The sequence below is a fragment of the Corapipo altera genome, unplaced genomic scaffold (genome assembly GCF_003945725.1).
Source record: "Corapipo altera isolate COAL_440 unplaced genomic scaffold, ASM394572v1 50, whole genome shotgun sequence".
Lineage (NCBI taxonomy): Eukaryota > Metazoa > Chordata > Aves > Passeriformes > Pipridae > Corapipo > Corapipo altera.
Genome location: NW_020884889.1, coordinates 10,709,295 through 10,729,069, shown reverse-complemented (window position 1 = coordinate 10,729,069; position 19,775 = coordinate 10,709,295). Strand labels below are relative to the sequence as shown.

The following is a 19,775-nucleotide window of genomic DNA, read 5'->3' as shown; positions in this document are numbered from 1 at the left end:
TAAACAGTAACTTTTATATTCCACAATCATAGGCAGCCTGATGCTCAGTGTCACATAACAGGTTCTTAAGAACCAAGTAATCAGGATGTGGAACAGCAGCACAGTTAGATACAAAGTTCTTTCTCTGAGAACATTAAAATGACCTTGATCATTAGGCTTGCAGAACACAAGCAGCATCTATCTAGGCACAAACTTAGGCATTTGACATAACTGACAGTCTGGAACTGTTCACATTCATGAATAGAAATTAGTTGAATTTGTTTTACCTGCTGTGACTCTTGCAGCAAGAACTTCAGCTCCATTCTTACAGATGCTAAGCCTCCACCTTGTGCCCCATGAAGACTACAGTAACTTAGAAAAACTCTCAGCAGAGCTTGGTTCTTCTGCAGCCACCACTTCCTTCTTTCAGCATGTTCTCGTTTTGCCTGTAACCTCCGTCTCTCTATCTGGTGCCGTTCATAGGAACCAATATCTGGCTTATCCATAATATCTTCATGGTCAAGTAGATCCCCATTTACTTTGGTATAGGTTTTACAATAGTCTTTGTCCCCTGCATCATGGTTGCATATTTCATGCATAGCAGCAATCTCTTTTTCAAGCCAGTTGTACAGTTGAAACCTGAGCTTTCCTCCGTCCACTTCATAACCCGTAGCCAAAGTCCTCAGTTCAGTCATAAGGATCTTCAAACAGGCTCTGAACTTCAATTGTTCAGCAATAACATCGACCTCAGTGTCTCCTGCATCAGAAACCTCCCCACGTGGTGTTTGTGCCATGCTGGTGTCTGGGGTTCTCTCATCTTCTCCACTCTTAGAATCGGATTTTTTCATCATTAAACCAACATCCTTGTCCTCTTCATCTGACTCATTTTTGTCTTCACCCCAATCAAGAGTAAGGGGCTCATCATCAAATTTTACTGCTGGTTGACTCCAGTCAAATTGTGCTGAAGATTCAGCAGTATTATCCAAAGCAAAGGAAGTTGAAATGGGCTTTGACCAGTCTATATTGCCAATTCCAGCACCATCCTGTAGGGCTTTGGAATCTGAACCACCATCCTGTATAGGAGGACTGGATAAATCTTTTTCTGCATCTACAGTAGACTTTTTTCTTACTTTTGGAATTTTGGAAAGAACTTCAAGAGCTAGCACAGGGCAGCCCACTTTGAAATGAGCATTTGCAGTAGTGAAGAATAATTTTCTTTCTATAAGATTAATTTTATCCACAAAGCTTTTCTCAGTTGTTAGACCTAAGGTGGCCAGGGTTCCTTCTGGTGAGCTGAAATATCTTCTGATGAGCAAAGGGTGGGTACGAAGATAATTGTAAAAACTGAATACCATAGGGTTGCATGATTTGACGATAACTAAGGAATTAAACAGATAAGACACCTTTTGAAAATGGCTTTAAAATGGTATTACTCTGTTTTGCAGTATTTCCTGCATTAGACATTTGCCAAAACACAAGAACATAGACAGCTTTGGGTCTAGTTACCAAAACAAAATGAAAGAATTACTTACTCCCCACAAAAAGATTAAAGGTATGAGCTGAATGAGTAGAAAGATACTAAATTCTCTCATTTGCCTCACTGTTATACTGCATTCACTAAGCCTAAACACAGCTGAGATTATCAGCCAGGTAGAGATTTCCCCAAGAAAGGCAATATGAAACCTATATAGACACCTGTCATTTAAACATTAATCTTGAAGAGATGAGATAGAATATTGAATACTGCTAGAATACTGCTAATTCCTAGAAGCAAGAATGAGAATTTAAGTCCACTGGAATAAAGACCAGCCAGTAAACAGCACTAGAGAAGTACTGTAAGGAACTATCAAACAAAGACAGCCCTCCTGAGCTTAGCTGACACCAGGAACCAAGTCTGGTGTTAGAGGGTTGGAGAGAATCCTCAGAAAAAATTGGAAAAAGATTTTTATATTTTTATTTATTATTTCTTCTTTTTCTTAATAAGTTTGTCCCAACACACTAATGTTATTCCTTACCTGGGTTTTCATCATCATCTTTAGGTGTTTGTTCCAATAACGTATCCAGTGCTCGTGTGTAATCTTTCATTATCCAGTATGCAATGCTTCTCAGAAATGGATCAGGATGCAGTTTAGTACAACTAAACCCGGTTCCATCCTTCTGGCAACCCAAAATCTTTTCATAAAGGATGGAGGTGTATGTGACAGAGGTTTCAAACTCTGATTCATACAGACGAGCAATGACCATAGCCAGCTGAATGTCTTCCATTTTCTCAAGGCACACCTATGATAAGCAGTGGGGAAAAGGTTGTTTTACGAGGAAAAGGTTGTTTTATAAAATAAAGTGAATAGCAATATATGTTTACAAAGCAGATTTTTTTTTTCTCATTAAATCTGTTCTTTAAAGTATAAATTAATCTTTGGGTCAAAACCGTGACAAGTAGTCTATATCCAAGTAAGATATTCTCTTCTGTTTGGAAGGAGGTGTACTTTTCCCTGTTTCAGGAATTGTGATAGGCATAGTGGTACATCAGCATGTAAAAAATTAATATGGCAGAAGCAAAAATGTCTATTTTTGTTCTATCTAGGAGTATAATTGTACCCTCCAACTTTAATGTTATTACATCACTGGTAAGATATTTTTCACACTGTCTTGTGTGCAGAATTACATGTCAGAGGAAAATACCTTCTCCAGTGAAAACAAACATACTGCATAGAAATAGGCAAGATAACTAAATATTCTCTAATTCCCATACTCTCCTGAGAGGTACTGCTTAGCTTATGATCCTGGTTACAGCTCCCACCTCCCATGTGGCAAGGAACATCACAGCTCCACTGAAAAGGGATCCCTGGGCTGCTTCAAGAGAACTCTTGACTGCTTTTCCTACTCAGTGTAGTATCAATAGGTCATGCAGAATAGCTGGAGGCTGAACACATTGCTACAATTTAACTGTGCTGATCAAACTGAGTTTTGCCAGAAAGGTCACTACTACTATTCCCAAGAGTGCTTCCACTGAGCACTGATGTATCTGAACAATTATTCCAGCCTTCAGATCGGCTTCCATGACACTTTTCACAGTAGTGTGGAGGTAAATGGTATGTCTGCAGGGCACAAGGGGCTCCTGTGTAGACATACCATCCCATTTTGTGCTGCCACAACTTGTGAAAACTTCATCAGAGAGCAGCGTGCAAGGATGTAGCTACATATGTCAAATTAGAAACTGAAACTTAATTTCTCAAAAGCAGATACCTCTATAGCATCTTTTAGTGAACCTGCCAGCAAGAAAAATGCAGCTGACTGCTCAAAACGTTGTTTTCCCAACAAAGCAAAAGCATTTTTTAAAGCAGCTTTACGCCATCGATCTTCATTGAAGTTGTGGCTGAAAAAGGCAGTCATCTTTTCATCATGCTGGGACCTGCATAGAGAAATGCAATGTATACAGCTATTTATTACATAACCTTAGCATCCTATCACTTGAGCAACATTACTTGAAATTAAACTCTAATCTTGAATGAATTCTGCTTTGCATTCCTGGTTCAATTAAGATTTTATCAAACTTACAGTTAGCAGAACTCACCTGAACAGACCCCACACCACTGCCTTCTTCTTCATAGCAAGGTAAAAAAGTGCAGCATCTAAGGCATCATTGTTCCTCTGGAATGAAGCTTTTGCAACCTGTAATAAATAAAGCCTATTATTATTAATGGAAACATAAAAGGTTGCCTTTACCTACATAACTCGTGTTCTTTAGCTGTTTAACAGGCAGGATGGTTTAGTGACTGCATTATCTCTACAAACCAACAAAGTAACTTCTGTGAGAATGTTTTACTCATATGTAACAGAGCTCTCTCCTGTAAATGCTTTTAAGAGTCAGAAAACTAGCACTATTGCAGAGAGCAATAGCGGGATATTATGAATGTGTAAATAAAAAATATTTGCTTCAAAAGTGTTACAGTAACTAATACTATTAGGTGAAATTCATCTGACAAGCCATTATTTAAAAATACTTAAGCTAATAACAGTATTTGCTTAAAGAACAGTTTGGGTTTTATATAGGAATCCGATGTAATTGCATTTGATTTGGAGTACTAGGATAATTGTTTTGCTCCTGGATTCTTTGATTTCCTGTAACTTAAAAAAATGCAAATTTAGTAGAGTAGTAAGTAGTGTTCCACAGATATTTTAAAGACTGCATTTCTTGTTGTAATTCAAAGCAAACCTCAAGTTATAAGAAAGATGAAATTTGTATTATTTAGTGAGATTTAAACTTTGTTGGTAGCTGTGGGAAGCAGTTTTAGCTATTATTTCGAAAATACATTGCACTTTATCCATTTCAGACCTCTCACAAGAAAAGTGCACACAAATGAGATTTACTGTTATTTTGGTTTTACATAAATATAGGTATATATTGCCAAAACCCAGTAATTTCATAACTCTTCAGAAGAGTAAAATCTGCATTTATTTGCAGTTCAGTTATTTTATGTTCTATAGGACTTCATTATAAACAATACAACACTTGCAAAAAAATCCTTTATATAGGTTTTTATTGACTAATATTTTTAGATAGATACATTTCTCATAGAAAACCTACTGCTGAACTGAAAGCATTATTACCTGTTTAAATCTGTAGACTGTCTCATACCTGAAAGCAAGATTTTTCTTGAAACAGAGTACTTAATATGATCTTTAACATACTATAAAATACATGGGGGAGAGAATTTAACCATTTCAAAAATGGCTTTTCCCAAGATCAGTTGAATTTTATCTTACTACTGAATAATGACATTTGTAAGGCAGGACTGCCAACATGCAGCTGGTATAGAAAAACTAATTATGCAGTCTCCTGGCTGGGCTGGAGTACAAAGGAACCTGCTTACACAACTCACCATGCACACCTGTGAAGGCACAACTAACAGCATGTAAGGAGAATTTGTGAGCAATAAAAAGTACCTTCTCAATGCACCTTCGGAGCGTGTTGATATTCCTGACCCACCAACCAATACCCATAGCTCTTAATTCAGACCACTGTGGGTCTCCCTTCTGGATAGCAGGAATCATATTGATCAACTCCTCCTCGGCCTCAGAATGAAAAGCCCATGCAAAATGGCAAGTAGACAGGCCTAAGCAATAACACAAACCAATAACATTCAGAAGACTGACTTGTTAATAAGCAAATGGAATATGTCAGAGAGGAAAAATGGGATCTCCAGCCCAAGAGTTGGGTAGAGTTTAGAGAGACTGTTTCCCTCAACAGGAAGTAGAGCTGCTAAAGGAACAGCTGAGATATCTTTTTTGCTTGTTAGGGATAACCTCTCCTTGGTGCTTCTTTTGTAACCTTCCAGCACCCCACTCATAAATGTACTAAACTTACATGTTGAAAGACTGAAGGAAAAGCATTCTGTTATCACAGAAGCAGACTCATTCTGGGCCAGAAATGCTTGTCTCTGCTTTTTAGGTGGTAACTGCTTTTCTTTCCTGTATTTTACAACAGCGTTTACTCGTATTGAGCAAGGGAAAAAAATGTGGTGATGAAAATGATAAAACAATCTTTAAGGTAAGATAAAGCCAAGCTAATGTAAAGAAGTGTTCATTGCTCCAGCACAAACACTGAATTACGTATACAATCTGTATTTTCTCTGGTTGGAGAACTTATGCCTCAAACTGAATAGGCCAGAATCTGCTCTAGAGTTATCCTTTTTTTGCTATTTACAGTGCACACAGGGAAGTCTGTACTAAGTCTTTGCAAGATAATGGCCTTAATGAAATAGAAAATTAATATGCGGATAATATAAATATATTATAAATAAAACATAACCAGAGCCTGTCAGCTCAAGGGGATCAAATGGAAGCAATACTTTCTCTAAGTATTACCTTGGTGAAGCAGTTGAACTCGGTACAGAGGTGGCAGCGATGTCAGAAGGCAAGTGTGCAAGCGCATCGCCAACAAGTATCGTAAGCCACATTCATCTAAGGTATCTCTTCCTGTGAAATACAAAATACTGACTTTTGAACTACAAGAGATATATACAAGTTATCATATACAGTGTATGAGGAATGTGTGTTTCTAAGCTTGCCAAGAGCCTGAACCACAAGTTATTTATTATGCATGAAATATAAGCAGAGATTCATATTTCATTTTCTTTCTTACAGTATCTACTCTGAATAACTGATGCTAGATTTCAGCTTTGTTATCCCCAAATACCCAAGGACTAAGTTTACCTTTGCTGAGGTTTTGAATTTTTTTGAATTAACATTCTTGTTAATTCAATAATGTCAGTTACTAACCTGAGTAATTTTTATCTCTGTTCTCATCTAGTTCAGTGCTCGTTGTGGCCACAGTGTCTGCCAAAGCTACAAGGAACATCTGCTCCAGTCGAGTGAGGCCTGGCAGACTGGAGTGCATCAGGTGGCTTGAAAGGACACTCGCGTGTTCTCGGCCAAAGTAAGTTGGACCGTACTGTGACAGATTAATAACTTTGGATTTACTCTCCCTCTTCTCAGGCTCAAAATCTATAAAGTCTTCGGTTGTAACAGGTTGAATCTGGAACAGATCCGAGTACTGATCCTCTGTTTTTCTCTTAGCCTGGTCTTCAGAGCCCTGAGGTATTTTAGAAGTTTCTTCAGACACGTAGGTGGCATCCTGATCTGCAGCCAGCAGTGCATACAGTGGCAGTGGGGGAATCGAGTCTATCTCGGTGTAGTCTCGAGTACCATCCTTCCCAGCAGTGATGGTGTCCTTTGCAGTACTGCCACTGACGCTGATGGTGCGAGACAGATGGCGTTTAGGACCAGTCCCTTCTCCAGCTTCTGGGTCTTTAACTATTGCAACTTCTCCTGCAATACATTTAACTAAATGGGATAGAATGGCTTTGGCTCGGCGAACTTTACCCAGATCCATAAGTTCTAATAACTGGGTTGGATGATACTGGGGTAGAGTAGGTGAAAGAACATGAGCAGCTTCAAAGAGGCCTCCATCCTGAATTACTGTTGGAGTGCCAAAAACATCATCCACAACACCTGCCCCATCAATTACACTGGTCTTCTTCATTATCAAGCTTGTTTTAAGTGGATCTTGTGTTGCTGAGTCTTCAGCAGCAAAAACATCACTTTCTCCATCACCAAACTTGACAGCGTGTTTCCACTGGGCATAAACGTGCATTTCACAGTCCATCCCCACTACCAGGATGCCATCTCTCACCCAGGACAAGGAAACAGGCAGTGAAGGAGTGCCATCCACAGATGATACCAAATCAATGGACCTAAGCAACACCCACTTTGACTTTACACCTTGTTTTATGCTCCCACCTAGTGGCAAGGTAATGACAGCTACTCCCTCTTTGCTGCTCGTTTGATCTGTTACAATTCCCGAAAGTCTTCCATACATGAAGATGTTGGCACCAACTCCAACTGTCAGTATATGTGAACCATCTTCTTTTGAAACCCAATCCAAATGCACCAAATGCTTGATACTGGGCACCAGGTATCTGTCTTTATTCAAAAACGCATCTGATTTACTGTAAACAAATAAATTACTATCTACACTGATCCTTGAATCAAGTACACTTCCAACTTTAACTAAATCGTCCAGATGAATTGTCTGTTCCAAAACCCATTCTGATCCTCCTGTAGACTCACATTCAAGTATGCAAACATGCATGGAAAATTCTTTGGAAACAAAGCCATTATGCTGTATGGGCTGTTTGTAGGCTACTGCGAGACGTCCCGTGTAAGAACAGCTCACAGCAACCGGCCTTCCTACTAAGCTCACTGTGCTGCTGTTGTCTTCTCCTTCATCGTTCATCAAAGGCCATTTTCTCCAGTGATATGTTTCCTTTTCTTCATTGTTGCTGTTCAGGTCTGTCTCTACAGTGCATCTCCAGAACCGCACTTTGTTGTCTGAACACGATGTTACTATCAAATAAGGTGCAAGGCAGACTGGGTATATTGATGAAGAACTCAAGTGACCTGAAGTTAGAACAAACACATTTACTTTTAGTAATATATAGTAGGATGCCTGCATGAATAAGGCAGACATAACAGTGTCTACCTACTGCAAGAGATCTTACAACCTGGTATTAGTTTTTTAATTTGGAGTTGGGTAAGGGTAAGTAACATTAAGGCTGGTAATAGTCTTACAGCTTGAATAATACTTATCGTCTGCATTTTTGGTCACTATTCAAATATGATAAATTGGAATTGAACAACAAAAGAAATACAAAGCCTTAATCAGATGAGATTAAGGATATTAAAATTAGGCTTATATAGCCTACCAAAATGAAACCTAAGAGGGAAAGGGAAAAAAAAACACAACAGGAGAGACAGAAAGACAGACAAACAGAAGAAGCTGTAAGTGTATCAGATGAAAAAAAGCACTACGTACCAAACACAGTAATGCTGACAGATGAACAAGCAGGCATAAATTGTTTATTAATAAATTAAGGTTAAAAGTTACATTTCTACCTATTAGAGCAGTAAGTTTCAAGAATAGCTCTCCTGTGGGGTCTTGATACCTTTATTGAAGAAGAACATGACATGGGCACAATGACTTGAAAGCATGTTTTTAGTCCTGAACTTCCTGTATCAGTAACTCAGAATGTGATAGACTGGGGAGATACAATCCTATAAAATCCTATAAATCAGTGGATCAACTGGATAGAAAAAAAATGTTAAAGCTACCTGCTGAAGGAGTTGCTCTCACTACTTCTACACCAACAGGAAGATCCAGAGGTTGGCTGTACACGAGTCTGGAGCTCAGGATGAGTTTACTGGCAGTCTGAAGATTAGCAATGGATGAAGATCGTGGGATGGGACTTATGCCAGGTGATACATCTGGAGAAGAATCCACAGTCTTTTGCTCAGGTACACTAAGCTTATTATCTGATGAAGATGTTTCAGTCGGTTTTGCTGTATAAAAAAAAATGCTAAGAATGTTAAAAAAATTGTTTATAAGGACAAGACATGAATACCCTTTAATCAAATTTATTTGTTTTTATCAGTGCTCGAGTTACACAGAAAATTATATGATGTGTACAGGCAGTGTCAGTTTTATTGCATGCTGTGACTATTAATTTTAAGATATCCATAACATTCTGAAATTCTGATAGTCTGAAATAAAGATTTCAGTGCTTAAGTACGTTACTCCATCAAAAAAATTATATATTGTCATTGGCATAGAATGCAACCAGTGTTTGTAAGGAATCTCATTGCTTCTACTGCATTGATTAATTGTTTTAAAATAAACCACCAAACTTTAAGTTTTATTTGAAATAATATGAAAGAAATGTCTCTCTCTAAGAATATTACAGTCACTCACTCACCTAAACAGGCTTGCACAGACTTGAGATGAAGATGCCACATCTGAAGAACAGAACAGCCATTACTATCTTTTTCAATTACTACAAGGTAAAACTTCTCTGAGAAAGGTGGTGGACGATACCCTGTAATTTAAACATATTATCACTGTCATGAATTTTACATTCAACCTAAATAATTTTTCCATAACAAAGGATTCTCTAAAAACTATTAATAACAAAAAAATCCCGTTTTCATCTTTGAAAGAAATCGTTTGATTATAAAACTAAATACTCAAACAGTACCATTAGTAATATGCTTTAATTGACATTTTGTTTGCTTATGACCACAGAAGAATTACAAAAATCGATACTGACTTACAGACAATCTGAGTAATAGTGACAAATCTAATTTATTAGATATTGGCCTTCCCAGTCAGTTTCAATTATTTTGCCAGATTGTAAAGACTCCTTTCACCTGCCTGCTTTCTTCCTTTTTCTTTTAAAGTTTTAAGTCTATAACCAAATTACCCAGTGACTTTCTATTGCATTAACTCGAAAGTCAGATATATTCCCATCATGACCTGGAACTACATATTGATGCAGAAAATATGCTTTTGTTCTATTTTGTTCATATTTTTGTATAAAACATACAGTACTTCGAAAAATGTACTTTTTCATACAGGTTAAAATGTTCTTAGAATTCAAAATTCTTCAATTAGAATGCTTTTGTTTAATTCCATGTAAACAGTAATGCATATGAAAAACACAAACCAGTCATTTTACTGAATTCTACAGATTCTCATTTAAAAGTAAATTAGCACATGCTAGCTAGATTTCAGTATTCTTTAAGAACATTTTTGGTACCTACTTAATTCATATTAGTTACAGTTTATGCTATACCTTGTGATGGCTGGAAAAATATCTCAGTTTCCTTCCCTTCCACATCTTCCTTATGTGGCTTGTATCCCAAAATGAAGTCTTCTTGGAAGACATGAAGCAATTGTGTGTTTGAGCCACACTGAAACATTGAGCAATAGTTATGCTTCCAGAACAGTACAGAAACATTTTGTACTCATGCAATTATTTCCTTTGTGCAATCCAGCTACTAATGAGGAACACTTTCTTTTATAATGTTGAAAATTATGTTAATGCATAAGAAAAACTAAACATTTTCATTTTATATTAAGAATATTCTACGTATATTCTAGAACCGATTATTTGTATATTCAAATCCACCCAGATGAATCTTATCACAGTTATTGACAGATTAATCAGTATCGGTTTGGTTTTTATTCTTTGGCCTTGAAGAAATGACAGTGGCAAAAACTCTTAGACTTTTATCTCTCTTCAGTAGGAAGACATGTCTGCAGTGAATTGCTTGGGAAATCTGAAAAAGGGAACAAATTGCAGATTCTCTTTCTGTCAAATATCTTGACATCTGTCCTTTCTGACAGCAACAGATTTCTTTGCAGTAACTATAGCTCCCTACAAAAAGGTTGCTCACACTGAAATCCTTCCCTGCTGGCAAGGAAAAATATGCTCTCCAAAAACAGTGATGATGAAGTTTTCATTTTGCAAAACACCCTCTTTTTTCCAGAGAAACAAGGGAAGACAATATTCTCTGTACTCATTTATAAAAATTCTAGGAAAATATTCTGTAAATATGAACTTAAAATTGAAGATCCTACGTTATTAGAACTTAAAAGACATGGAAATTTATTGACAATAGAAAAATATACATGTCAAACCCCCACAGCTGTGTAATTAAGAAATGGTAAAACTCATTGTTTTCACAGGCTGCTTCCTAACACGAAACAGCACTGGAAATGTATGATCAAAATAACTGAGTATGAACAAGGTTTAATTACATCTGCTCACTGTTTGAAAAGTATAGCTGTATTAGTTAATAGATATAAATTTGTCTTACAAGACAAACAAAAAAACTTAAGTCATACCTGGCTAACATTCTTACATTTTGTAATAGTTATATCTAGTTTTTAGGTTTGGGCTTTTTAATGTTGTTATTTTCTTGTTGTTGTTTGTTTGGGTTTGAGGGGATTGTAATTATTTTCCTTTAAATTATGATGGCTTGGAAAACAGTCTTTAGTTAAGTTTTGCTTTCATCAAGAATTATGCTTCGAAAATATTGTCATACTCTAAAAATGAGCTTTGAGCTCTTAGCAGCTCACAGGAAGTTGGCTTACCAAAATGTTCAAAGTATCTCAATACTCACAGAAATTCAACACAGTCATTATCACCATAAAGAAATATCATCTCTTTTACCTCTTTTACCTCTTTCCAACAGATTAATTAACAAAGGTATTAAACACCTTTATGTGATACTCTTAAAGAGATAACCATTTATTTACTTTGTTAGTTATTGCATCGAGTTCAATAATACATCCTGGACGAGCAGTTGATTGTTGGCTCACAATATTAAACACCTCCCCAATAAGTTTCTGAAACAGAGGAAAATGTGAAAAAATTAGTGTATTTTTCCTTTGGACAGAAGAAAATTGCAGTCACTTATGATAAATCGATGCTTCAATTTTCTTTGATGGCAGAAACTGTAACAGACTTCTTCCTGTTGTCACTTTATCACTCAAGAGTAATATGTTTAGACATTTGCACTGTTGTGAGTTGGCAGCTCCTCATGGGGATGATACATCAGTTTTTATGGAAGCTAAGTGTTATTTACTTAAAGATTTATCCTTTCATAACACAGTATAAAATATCTGTGCAATGAGAAACAAATATATTGATTCATTTCTTTTTCAAGCTTCAGGTTTTGTCGCCACATATGAAAAAATAAATGAGTACAGCTCATATATAAGCTGAAGGCTGTATTGATTTTTGCTGGAATGTTCGTAGTCATTGCTCCTAGAACAAATTTCTCAGGCTGATCTACATGCTGACAGGCTCTGTCTTGCAGGATGGCTTATAAAAGAACAGAGAAACGGGGGGAAAGGGATAAAGATGCGTTTATACAATAGCAGTGTAAGGTCAGGCTTTACTTTGCTTAAAGTCACAGAAATTAAAGACAAAAAGGATGAAAAATTGCTTCTTACAGAAAAAAAATAAGAGCTAATATTACCCTTAGCAATAACCTGCCGATTTCCTTATATCCCACCATCTCTGTCCTTCCTCGTATATAGATGTAACCTAGGTGGATACACTTTTGTCTTGCTCATCTGTCCTTCACCTTCCCCCTTGCTCTAGGCTCCTCTTTTGAGAAGACAATGAGAGAAATTCTGTTTTTCCTTTCCCCACCTGCCACAGGTTGGAAAAACGTGTCTGGGAAATCTTGTTTTGGTCCAGACACTTTTAGTAGCAACAGTTGCCTTTCTCTCTGCTAATGTTTACCCACAGTGCAAAACCTGCAACTATGCAAGGTACAACATATAAGATCCTGTACATGGAATGGCACAAAAATCACATACAGCTAACTGAAGGCAAACCACTGGAAGGGGAGGGGGGAATAAATTACTCCAGTTTTATTTAAATACTTTCAAATCACTGCTATTTAAAACTTACAGATGATTCAGGGTCAGATAATTCATCCAGAAGTTTTCGTGCATCTACAACAGCTTGATAGAGCCTGAGGTTTTTGCCATCTGATGCAACAAAGCAAGCACTGGCAGAGTTGCAATATGTACCTGACAGAAAACACAATAAATGCATAAAGAAAAAAGTGCTAGTCAATGGCATCAGGTAATCTATTACAATCCACAATATCTGAGTATGATTCAAACATAATTTTCATAAAGTATTGAAGCAAAAATCCTAAGCAAATATGGTATTAAACCACCATTATTTAACTTGGAAATAACTCCATTTCTTCTCATTTATGTAAATGAAACTCCTCATTAAAGTTCAATAACCTAAGCTGAATTCACATATGTTACTGTTCACACATGCAATGCCCAGTCTGTAATACACCTAAAGGAATGGGCTGTCAGAGACAATTCAGAGTATGACTCTAAAGTGCTCAGAAATGTTACATCAGCCACAACTTTTTTCCTTGTTTATTGTCTCTAGGTACTTTCCATAAAATTAACCTCTATATATATTCCCTTCTGCCCTGCAGTTAAAAGTGCAGATATAAAAGTAGAGGGAGAAATAGATTTGTAATTCTGAATAACATATGAAAAACTGTGTAGTTTTTGCTTCCCTACAGTAAATACAACAGGCTTGGCACGAGATTGTCTATTCTCGTATATTGATATACGTTTTCCTCTAGAAGAAAGCAGCTCATTATTCGTGTTTAGAACACTGTGTGGGATTCAGACAGCACAGAATGTTACTATGTAAGCAGAGAAAATCAAATATATTTATTTTAAATCAAAGATATGTTATGCATTTATTAAGCGTATTTAGCATATTTAGGATTTTTGGATTGTATATCATCTTTGACACCCATTTAATCATTGCAAAGGCAAGTCTGGCCTGAGCATAACAAAATCACCTGGCATTAGTATAAAATGTAATATTACATCCACAGCACAAATGGCATTTAGTACTGTCTACAAAGATGACAACCACTATAACAACATCTTTGTGATAGTTAAAGTATCTGAGTGGCTGAATAGAGTAATGAGATAGTTTTCCTAACTGCAACGGAAAGCCCCAAAATTAAACCCAAAACCTAAAGAATTGTCCTGGGCATTACACATCAGATGTTGTACTGTCGGACATCTGAACAAGTATTGCTTGCAGTTCTGTAAAGTTAATGTAGTCTATTTATTTAAAAATATTCTGTGTTCTAACTGGGCTTTTGTAAACCCTTGATGGTCTGAAGAATTTCAGTGTTGTTTCAGGATCTTCTAAGCAGAATTTTTAGTCAGCATGTTAAAAGAATTTGATAATGCAGATTTTGGCTGAAAATCTTTCTCGATAATTCTGATATTCAAATGGTCCAACTACTAATTCTGTTCAACCCAGTGCCTCCTGCAGCTGCATGTGGCCAGCAACCCAGACACCTAAGCCATCAGAAAAAACATCTGCATTTTTAATACTGTGTCAATGCAGAGAACACTCAGGGAAGCTGCCTAAAGCTCTGAGGAAAGGCATCATCTTGTTCTTTGTGAGAGTAATGAGAGCTTAGTCACAGAGAGGAGTTACTGAATGTCAGTAACTGATTCACAGTGACTGCAGACACACTCAGACCACAGGAAGTGTTTTGCAGTATCTTAGCCTCAAATTAAATAAAAATACTTGATTTGCACAATACCAGGAAATTTTTGAAAACTTAATATAAACATAGTCCAAATAAAATAGTAATTTATTTTAACAAATTAATTCTAGCAACTGACAATGTTAACCCTATACAGAAACATGCCACATATACTCACCAAGGCAATAGCTGGGAATGAGTGTTGGAAGCCAGGCTACATTAGAGAAAGCAGAGGTGTGGAGAGAGTTAATTCGAGCCAATTCAGACACTCCTCCAGTGTAGGATAAAGGCCCTATGGGGTCCACACGCCACAGAATCAGCTCACTGTAGATGGCATTTGGGTCATGGAATGTACGGGTTGCTGCGTTTTTAAGTTGCTGCTTAGAAGAACCTTTCTTATGTTTAATGGGATCCATCATTCTGGTTATTCTGTCAGAGTCCCAGGAACTGTCTGACTCAGGAGTTAACAGAGCATTATGGTGAGAAGATGTGAGCAGTAAAGGTAGAACAGAATGGCAAGCGAGATCATTGAGATGGAAGCGGTGTCCACAGTACCTAAATTTATGGGATACAGTGAGCACAGTAGTGAAGGCTGATTTATCAGCAAAAGTAACTGCCCACTGATTTAGAGAGCCATCTATATGTTTGGAAATCATCATTACTATGGGAGAAATTATATTCACATTTGCACTGTCCTGGGCAAAGCTTTTACTTGCTAGAGTACTATCTGGAAAGTCCATTGTCTTCTGTTGTGCAGCACTACTGGCATCTTTTACAAAGATAGGGCAAGCATACATCATAATATTTTTGCTAAGGGAACTAGCATCTCCTGAGGGAAATGCAACAGGAATCCTAGAAGAAAATGAAACCTAAAAAAGAAATAAAAAAGGAAAAAATTAGAATACACAAACTCAGGAAGTACTTAATTAAATTCATACTGATGTTCAGCTATAAAAGAAAGGACACACTGTTTATTGACTAAGATCATAAATAATAAAACCATCTCAAATATATAATACCTGAACTTGTCGGAAGATGCCTGGATTGTATTCATCCAAATATTTCACATGCCACACCAGAAAGGTCCCATCAACAGGATGGATAGTAAAAAGCATGTCTGGATTCCTGTTCCATTCCGTCAGGAGCAAATCAATTTTCCGATCTAACAAAACTGTTGGAAGAGGCATTCGTGGCCCTGCCAGCAGGGAGGTTTTGGGGCTTCCCTCTCTTTCTCCATCTTCATGTTCTGAGGAGCCTGTACCAGTCCCTGTCTCTGATTCTCTGTCTATGGACAAGTCTGCAAGAGAAAAGAATTGTGCCATTTTATCCATTGCAAAGATTTTCCCATCACTTTCCATTCAAAACACAATATATTTTTAACCTGTGAGCAGGACAATCTGATAAGAACTAACCATGGTCTAATTTCATATGTAAACCTCTCTCTTTTTCTTCTACTTCTTCTTCCTCTTCAACTTCAACATCAAAATCTTGTTCTAGTTGTTGTTCAGAAATTTTTCTTAAATGCTGCATAAATACTTCAATGGAGGATGTGAAACTGAATTCTTTATTATTCAACCAGTGGACAACGAAGCCATTTCCTTCATCTATATTAAAAGCTGTTCCAGCCAAGACTGATGGAATATCTGTGGACATTTTAAAACAAATAAAAAAGCTATATATTAAACTGCTTATCTTTTATACATACATATATACATACACACACACATTTAACTTATTTTAGGTATAATATCATTTGTGCCCATAAGATTAGAATAGGCAGGTGACAGATCAAGTTTCTACATGCAATTGTAATGAAAAAAAGTAAAGATATTTTCATGGCAATAAACTTACATGAAAATTTATTCTTATGTGAATGGTAAATGATATTCAACAGGCCTAATTGCTCAGTTTCATATTTTGCAGTGTTGTCATTCATGTACAGATTTTAGGTAAAACATGTCATTGCTCTTTAATCTTTTCCTTTTTTAAAATATTATGCAAGATTCTATAAAACCCTACTATATATTCTGCAGAATACAATTACTCTATTCATCATATACCATGGGCTCCCAAAACCCAAGAATCAAACACCAAGCAAACTGGAAATTTAGGTTTCATTTCCTTCTGACATGCAAAGATGAATTTAATTGTCTTGTAAAAGTGCTGAAGGTATTCAGAATAAATTCAGCTTCATTTGTCTTACAAAACTTTATGCCAAGTAACAGACTTGTGAAATAAGAGTCTTCCTACAAATTCTCTTTATTCAATTAGGCAAAGCAAAGAATGTGCATTTCAATTCCCTTTTTTTCATTTTGTGCAAATATATTAGACTTTAACAAATGGTTGTATCTCACCTGTGTTAGGGTTGATGCTTGCTGCTATGTGGAAGTGACCAAGTGCATTTGCATGGTGTGAAATGTGACGCTGAACTTCGTGAGTCCCCTGCTGATCTGGCAGCACATCCGTGTGGGTAACAAGAACTGAAGATCTCCTTTGGCCTTTCCTCATATTTTTCAACTGGTGAATTGTCTGTTATAGTTATAAAAAATAAATTGAGAAATACTGAAAAAAAAAAGTAAGGTAAAAATTCACACTTACGTAAAGCTAAAGCTTTTTATGTTTCTTCTACCAAAGAAATGATGAGTGATTTCAAAAAGATTATTTTAAATAGATTTCAACAGAGATTAGTAACACCTAATGTATGTTGTTTCTGGCCAAAGGCAAAGCTCTTCTAACAGTCTCCAGGAAATTTCTTTAATATTGGCTCCAACAACAACATAAAAATACCCACTATTTTGCATAACAGTAATAAATAAGATTAGAACAATCTAAAAGCTGTAACATTTGCAATATAATTTTATAATGAATTATTTTTGTACAACTGAGAATTTCTGAGAGCAAGTGGAGAGCACAGCTGTTTCAGCAGCCCAAAGTGCACTTGATTCCAATCTCCCTATTTGTTGATGACCATGACATGTAAGAAGTAAAACCTTGGTCTGACTGTAATAGTTACAAATAAGGAGTGATTGTTTTCTTTTCTTTCCTTGTTTTTATACTGACAGGTTTTCTCTTACTGTAAACTTAATAGCCTTGATAAAACTGTCACTGAAATGAAATTTAGAGCCCCATAATACCATTTTTTGAAATGCAATTATCAAATGAGGTAATTAAAAGTTAAAAGAGTTTATTTACTCCTTCCATTGTTTTTATAATTACAGACCTTCAGACCCAATCAGAATGAAACTATCACTACTATTCCATATTAATCATTGTCTCTTCCCATCACTGTTCGTTAGCTAAAGAAAAAGTAAACTGAGTTTTACAAACATGGAGCTTGAATGCAGAGTTGCAGTCTCAGACTTTTTCAATGTTTAGTAACAGACTTCAAAAACTGATACGAAATAATTCAGACTATTCTGCTATGCATGTAAAGACTACGTAATATGCATTCTCAGAGTTTTACATCCTTAAGTATTTAAAGTTTTAAGAATCCTGAAATTAAAATTCGACAAATCCAGTATTTACTTGTACCTCTAGTGCTTGTTGTATTTTGTCCTTTTGCTTTCCAGACTGAGAGACGGTGCTGCTAATGCTGGAAGTGCTTGTTTCACAGATCTGCTCCCCCAGAAGAGTATCTTCTGGTAACAGTGTCTCTGCCCACAGCCGACAGATGCCATCGAGACACGACGTGAGTAACACATTACACACCAAACCCCTAAGGCAGACACATCCAGATTACTGCCAGTGGAATTAATTTAGCTATATGAACACAGCAGAAATTAATGGAGTTTACATGTATTTAGTAGTTATTGTTTCATCTCAATTTCTGCTTCTCCTCCAACTAAATGTTAACACAACTGTCACTACTGTAATAGGTGATACCAAAGCTTATGGGAAGATGTGGATATGTTTTGTTCCTTGACAGAATAAGAAGAGAAATGTCATGTTCTTGATGGTAAAACATTAATCAGAGTATTAAAAAAATATTGATCAAAGGTTGCTTGTTTTTTTAAAAAAAAGAAAGCTTTCAAACCTGGGCATGTACTTGCTAATGTTCCGCCACGAAAACCCCGTCACTGCTCGAGGATGTGCCAAATAAACAAATGAGAATTGGACATCTTCTGAGCATCTTCTCTTTTCTTCATTCTCTTGGGGCAGAAGAGATGATTTCCAACCAGTCATAGGATACCAAACCTTTAAGAGGCAGTCATCCTAGAAAAAGCAACAGAACCACAGGGTTAGCTAGCTATAATTCAAAATGTCACAAAAGGAAAACCTCAAATAATAAGGAAACTGCCATTCTGGTAGCATTCATGAAAACTTGGCCCAGAACTAAAACTCATCTCATTGTTTAACTAATATTAAGTGCAAGCAACATATGCTTACCTGTCCAGACTTGTAAACCAAAAGAAATCATTGAAATGAGAGGGTGATATTAAAGAGAATTATTAATTGAAAACCTTGCTTGAATAATAGATTTGACAAAAAAAATTGCAAACTGAAATAGAAGTTAAGAATTAACAATTGAACCCAGAATTCACTAAACAGAAAACCTTGTCTAATTTATCCAGACATCTGCATAGTATACTAGTTTAAATGTGTATGTATTCTATCATAATGATCTGATATTTATTCTCAATATTTTCAGCAGAACTAGAAAAATATGTTTATGCATATCTAAAAATACATCTAAGTATATTTTATCAAAGATATATATGTGTATATATATACACACACAAGTCTGTATCACTATATTCAGTAAGACTACATAGCTAAATCTAATTTCTTGTTGCTGAAATTCATGCAATTACACAAAAACACAGTATTACACATGAGATCATAATTTACTTTTGCTTAGACTATAATAGAGTGTATGGTCCAGGACTATTCATATTACTTACTTCTGTCAAATAAATGCAAAACATTGCAAAAACTTATTTAATCATCCTTTTTGGCCCTTACCTTCCCAGCTGTTGCAAAGTATTCACCATCAGGAGACCATGACATCAAATGTACTGATGTTGCAGTCCTAGAGAACACAAGAGCAAATTGAGTAAGGGCTATTTATTCTAGAGTATTATTCCATAGGTTTTCAGTTGATTAAGTGTCACTGTTCATTATTTAAATTAAATATATTAGTATTTTATAGTTGTTGCTTTAAGCATACTTTACAAATAGCAGAAGCATAAAAATATCTGCTATAATGAAACAAAATAGTATTTTCACAGTTTTACAGAAAAACAGCTCATAAAATAAATTGTTTTAAGTACAGCAAGCCTAGGTTAGATCTAATGAGATCCTAGAGGTGAAGTTTGTCCCACCTGTCCTCTACT

General features: G+C 36.2%; 1 protein-coding gene across 4 annotated transcripts in view; it reads right to left on the bottom strand.

Annotated features, from left to right (window-relative positions):
- Nucleotides 1-19,775, bottom strand: part of DMXL2 (Dmx like 2) — a 48,958-nt gene that overhangs the window by 17,341 nt on the left and 11,842 nt on the right. For all 4 annotated transcript variants that reach the window (XM_027644170.1, XM_027644172.1, XM_027644171.1 and 1 more), the window contains exons 6-24: nt 19,405-19,471; nt 18,476-18,654; nt 17,974-18,157; nt 16,797-16,971; nt 15,855-16,085; nt 15,462-15,739; nt 14,621-15,311; nt 12,804-12,925; nt 11,639-11,728; nt 10,170-10,287; nt 9,294-9,413; nt 8,653-8,880; nt 6,262-7,941; nt 5,848-5,958; nt 4,927-5,096; nt 3,554-3,651; nt 3,226-3,391; nt 1,995-2,259; nt 267-1,357 (exon numbers count right to left, since the gene is read on the bottom strand). In XM_027644170.1, coding sequence (XP_027499971.1) covers nt 267-1,357; nt 1,995-2,259; nt 3,226-3,391; nt 3,554-3,651; nt 4,927-5,096; nt 5,848-5,958; nt 6,262-7,941; nt 8,653-8,880; nt 9,294-9,413; nt 10,170-10,287; nt 11,639-11,728; nt 12,804-12,925; nt 14,621-15,311; nt 15,462-15,739; nt 15,855-16,085; nt 16,797-16,971; nt 17,974-18,157; nt 18,476-18,654; nt 19,405-19,471 — 6,064 coding nt within the window. The remainder of the gene's footprint in view (nt 1-266; nt 1,358-1,994; nt 2,260-3,225; nt 3,392-3,553; nt 3,652-4,926; nt 5,097-5,847; nt 5,959-6,261; nt 7,942-8,652; nt 8,881-9,293; nt 9,414-10,169; nt 10,288-11,638; nt 11,729-12,803; nt 12,926-14,620; nt 15,312-15,461; nt 15,740-15,854; nt 16,086-16,796; nt 16,972-17,973; nt 18,158-18,475; nt 18,655-19,404; nt 19,472-19,775) is intronic.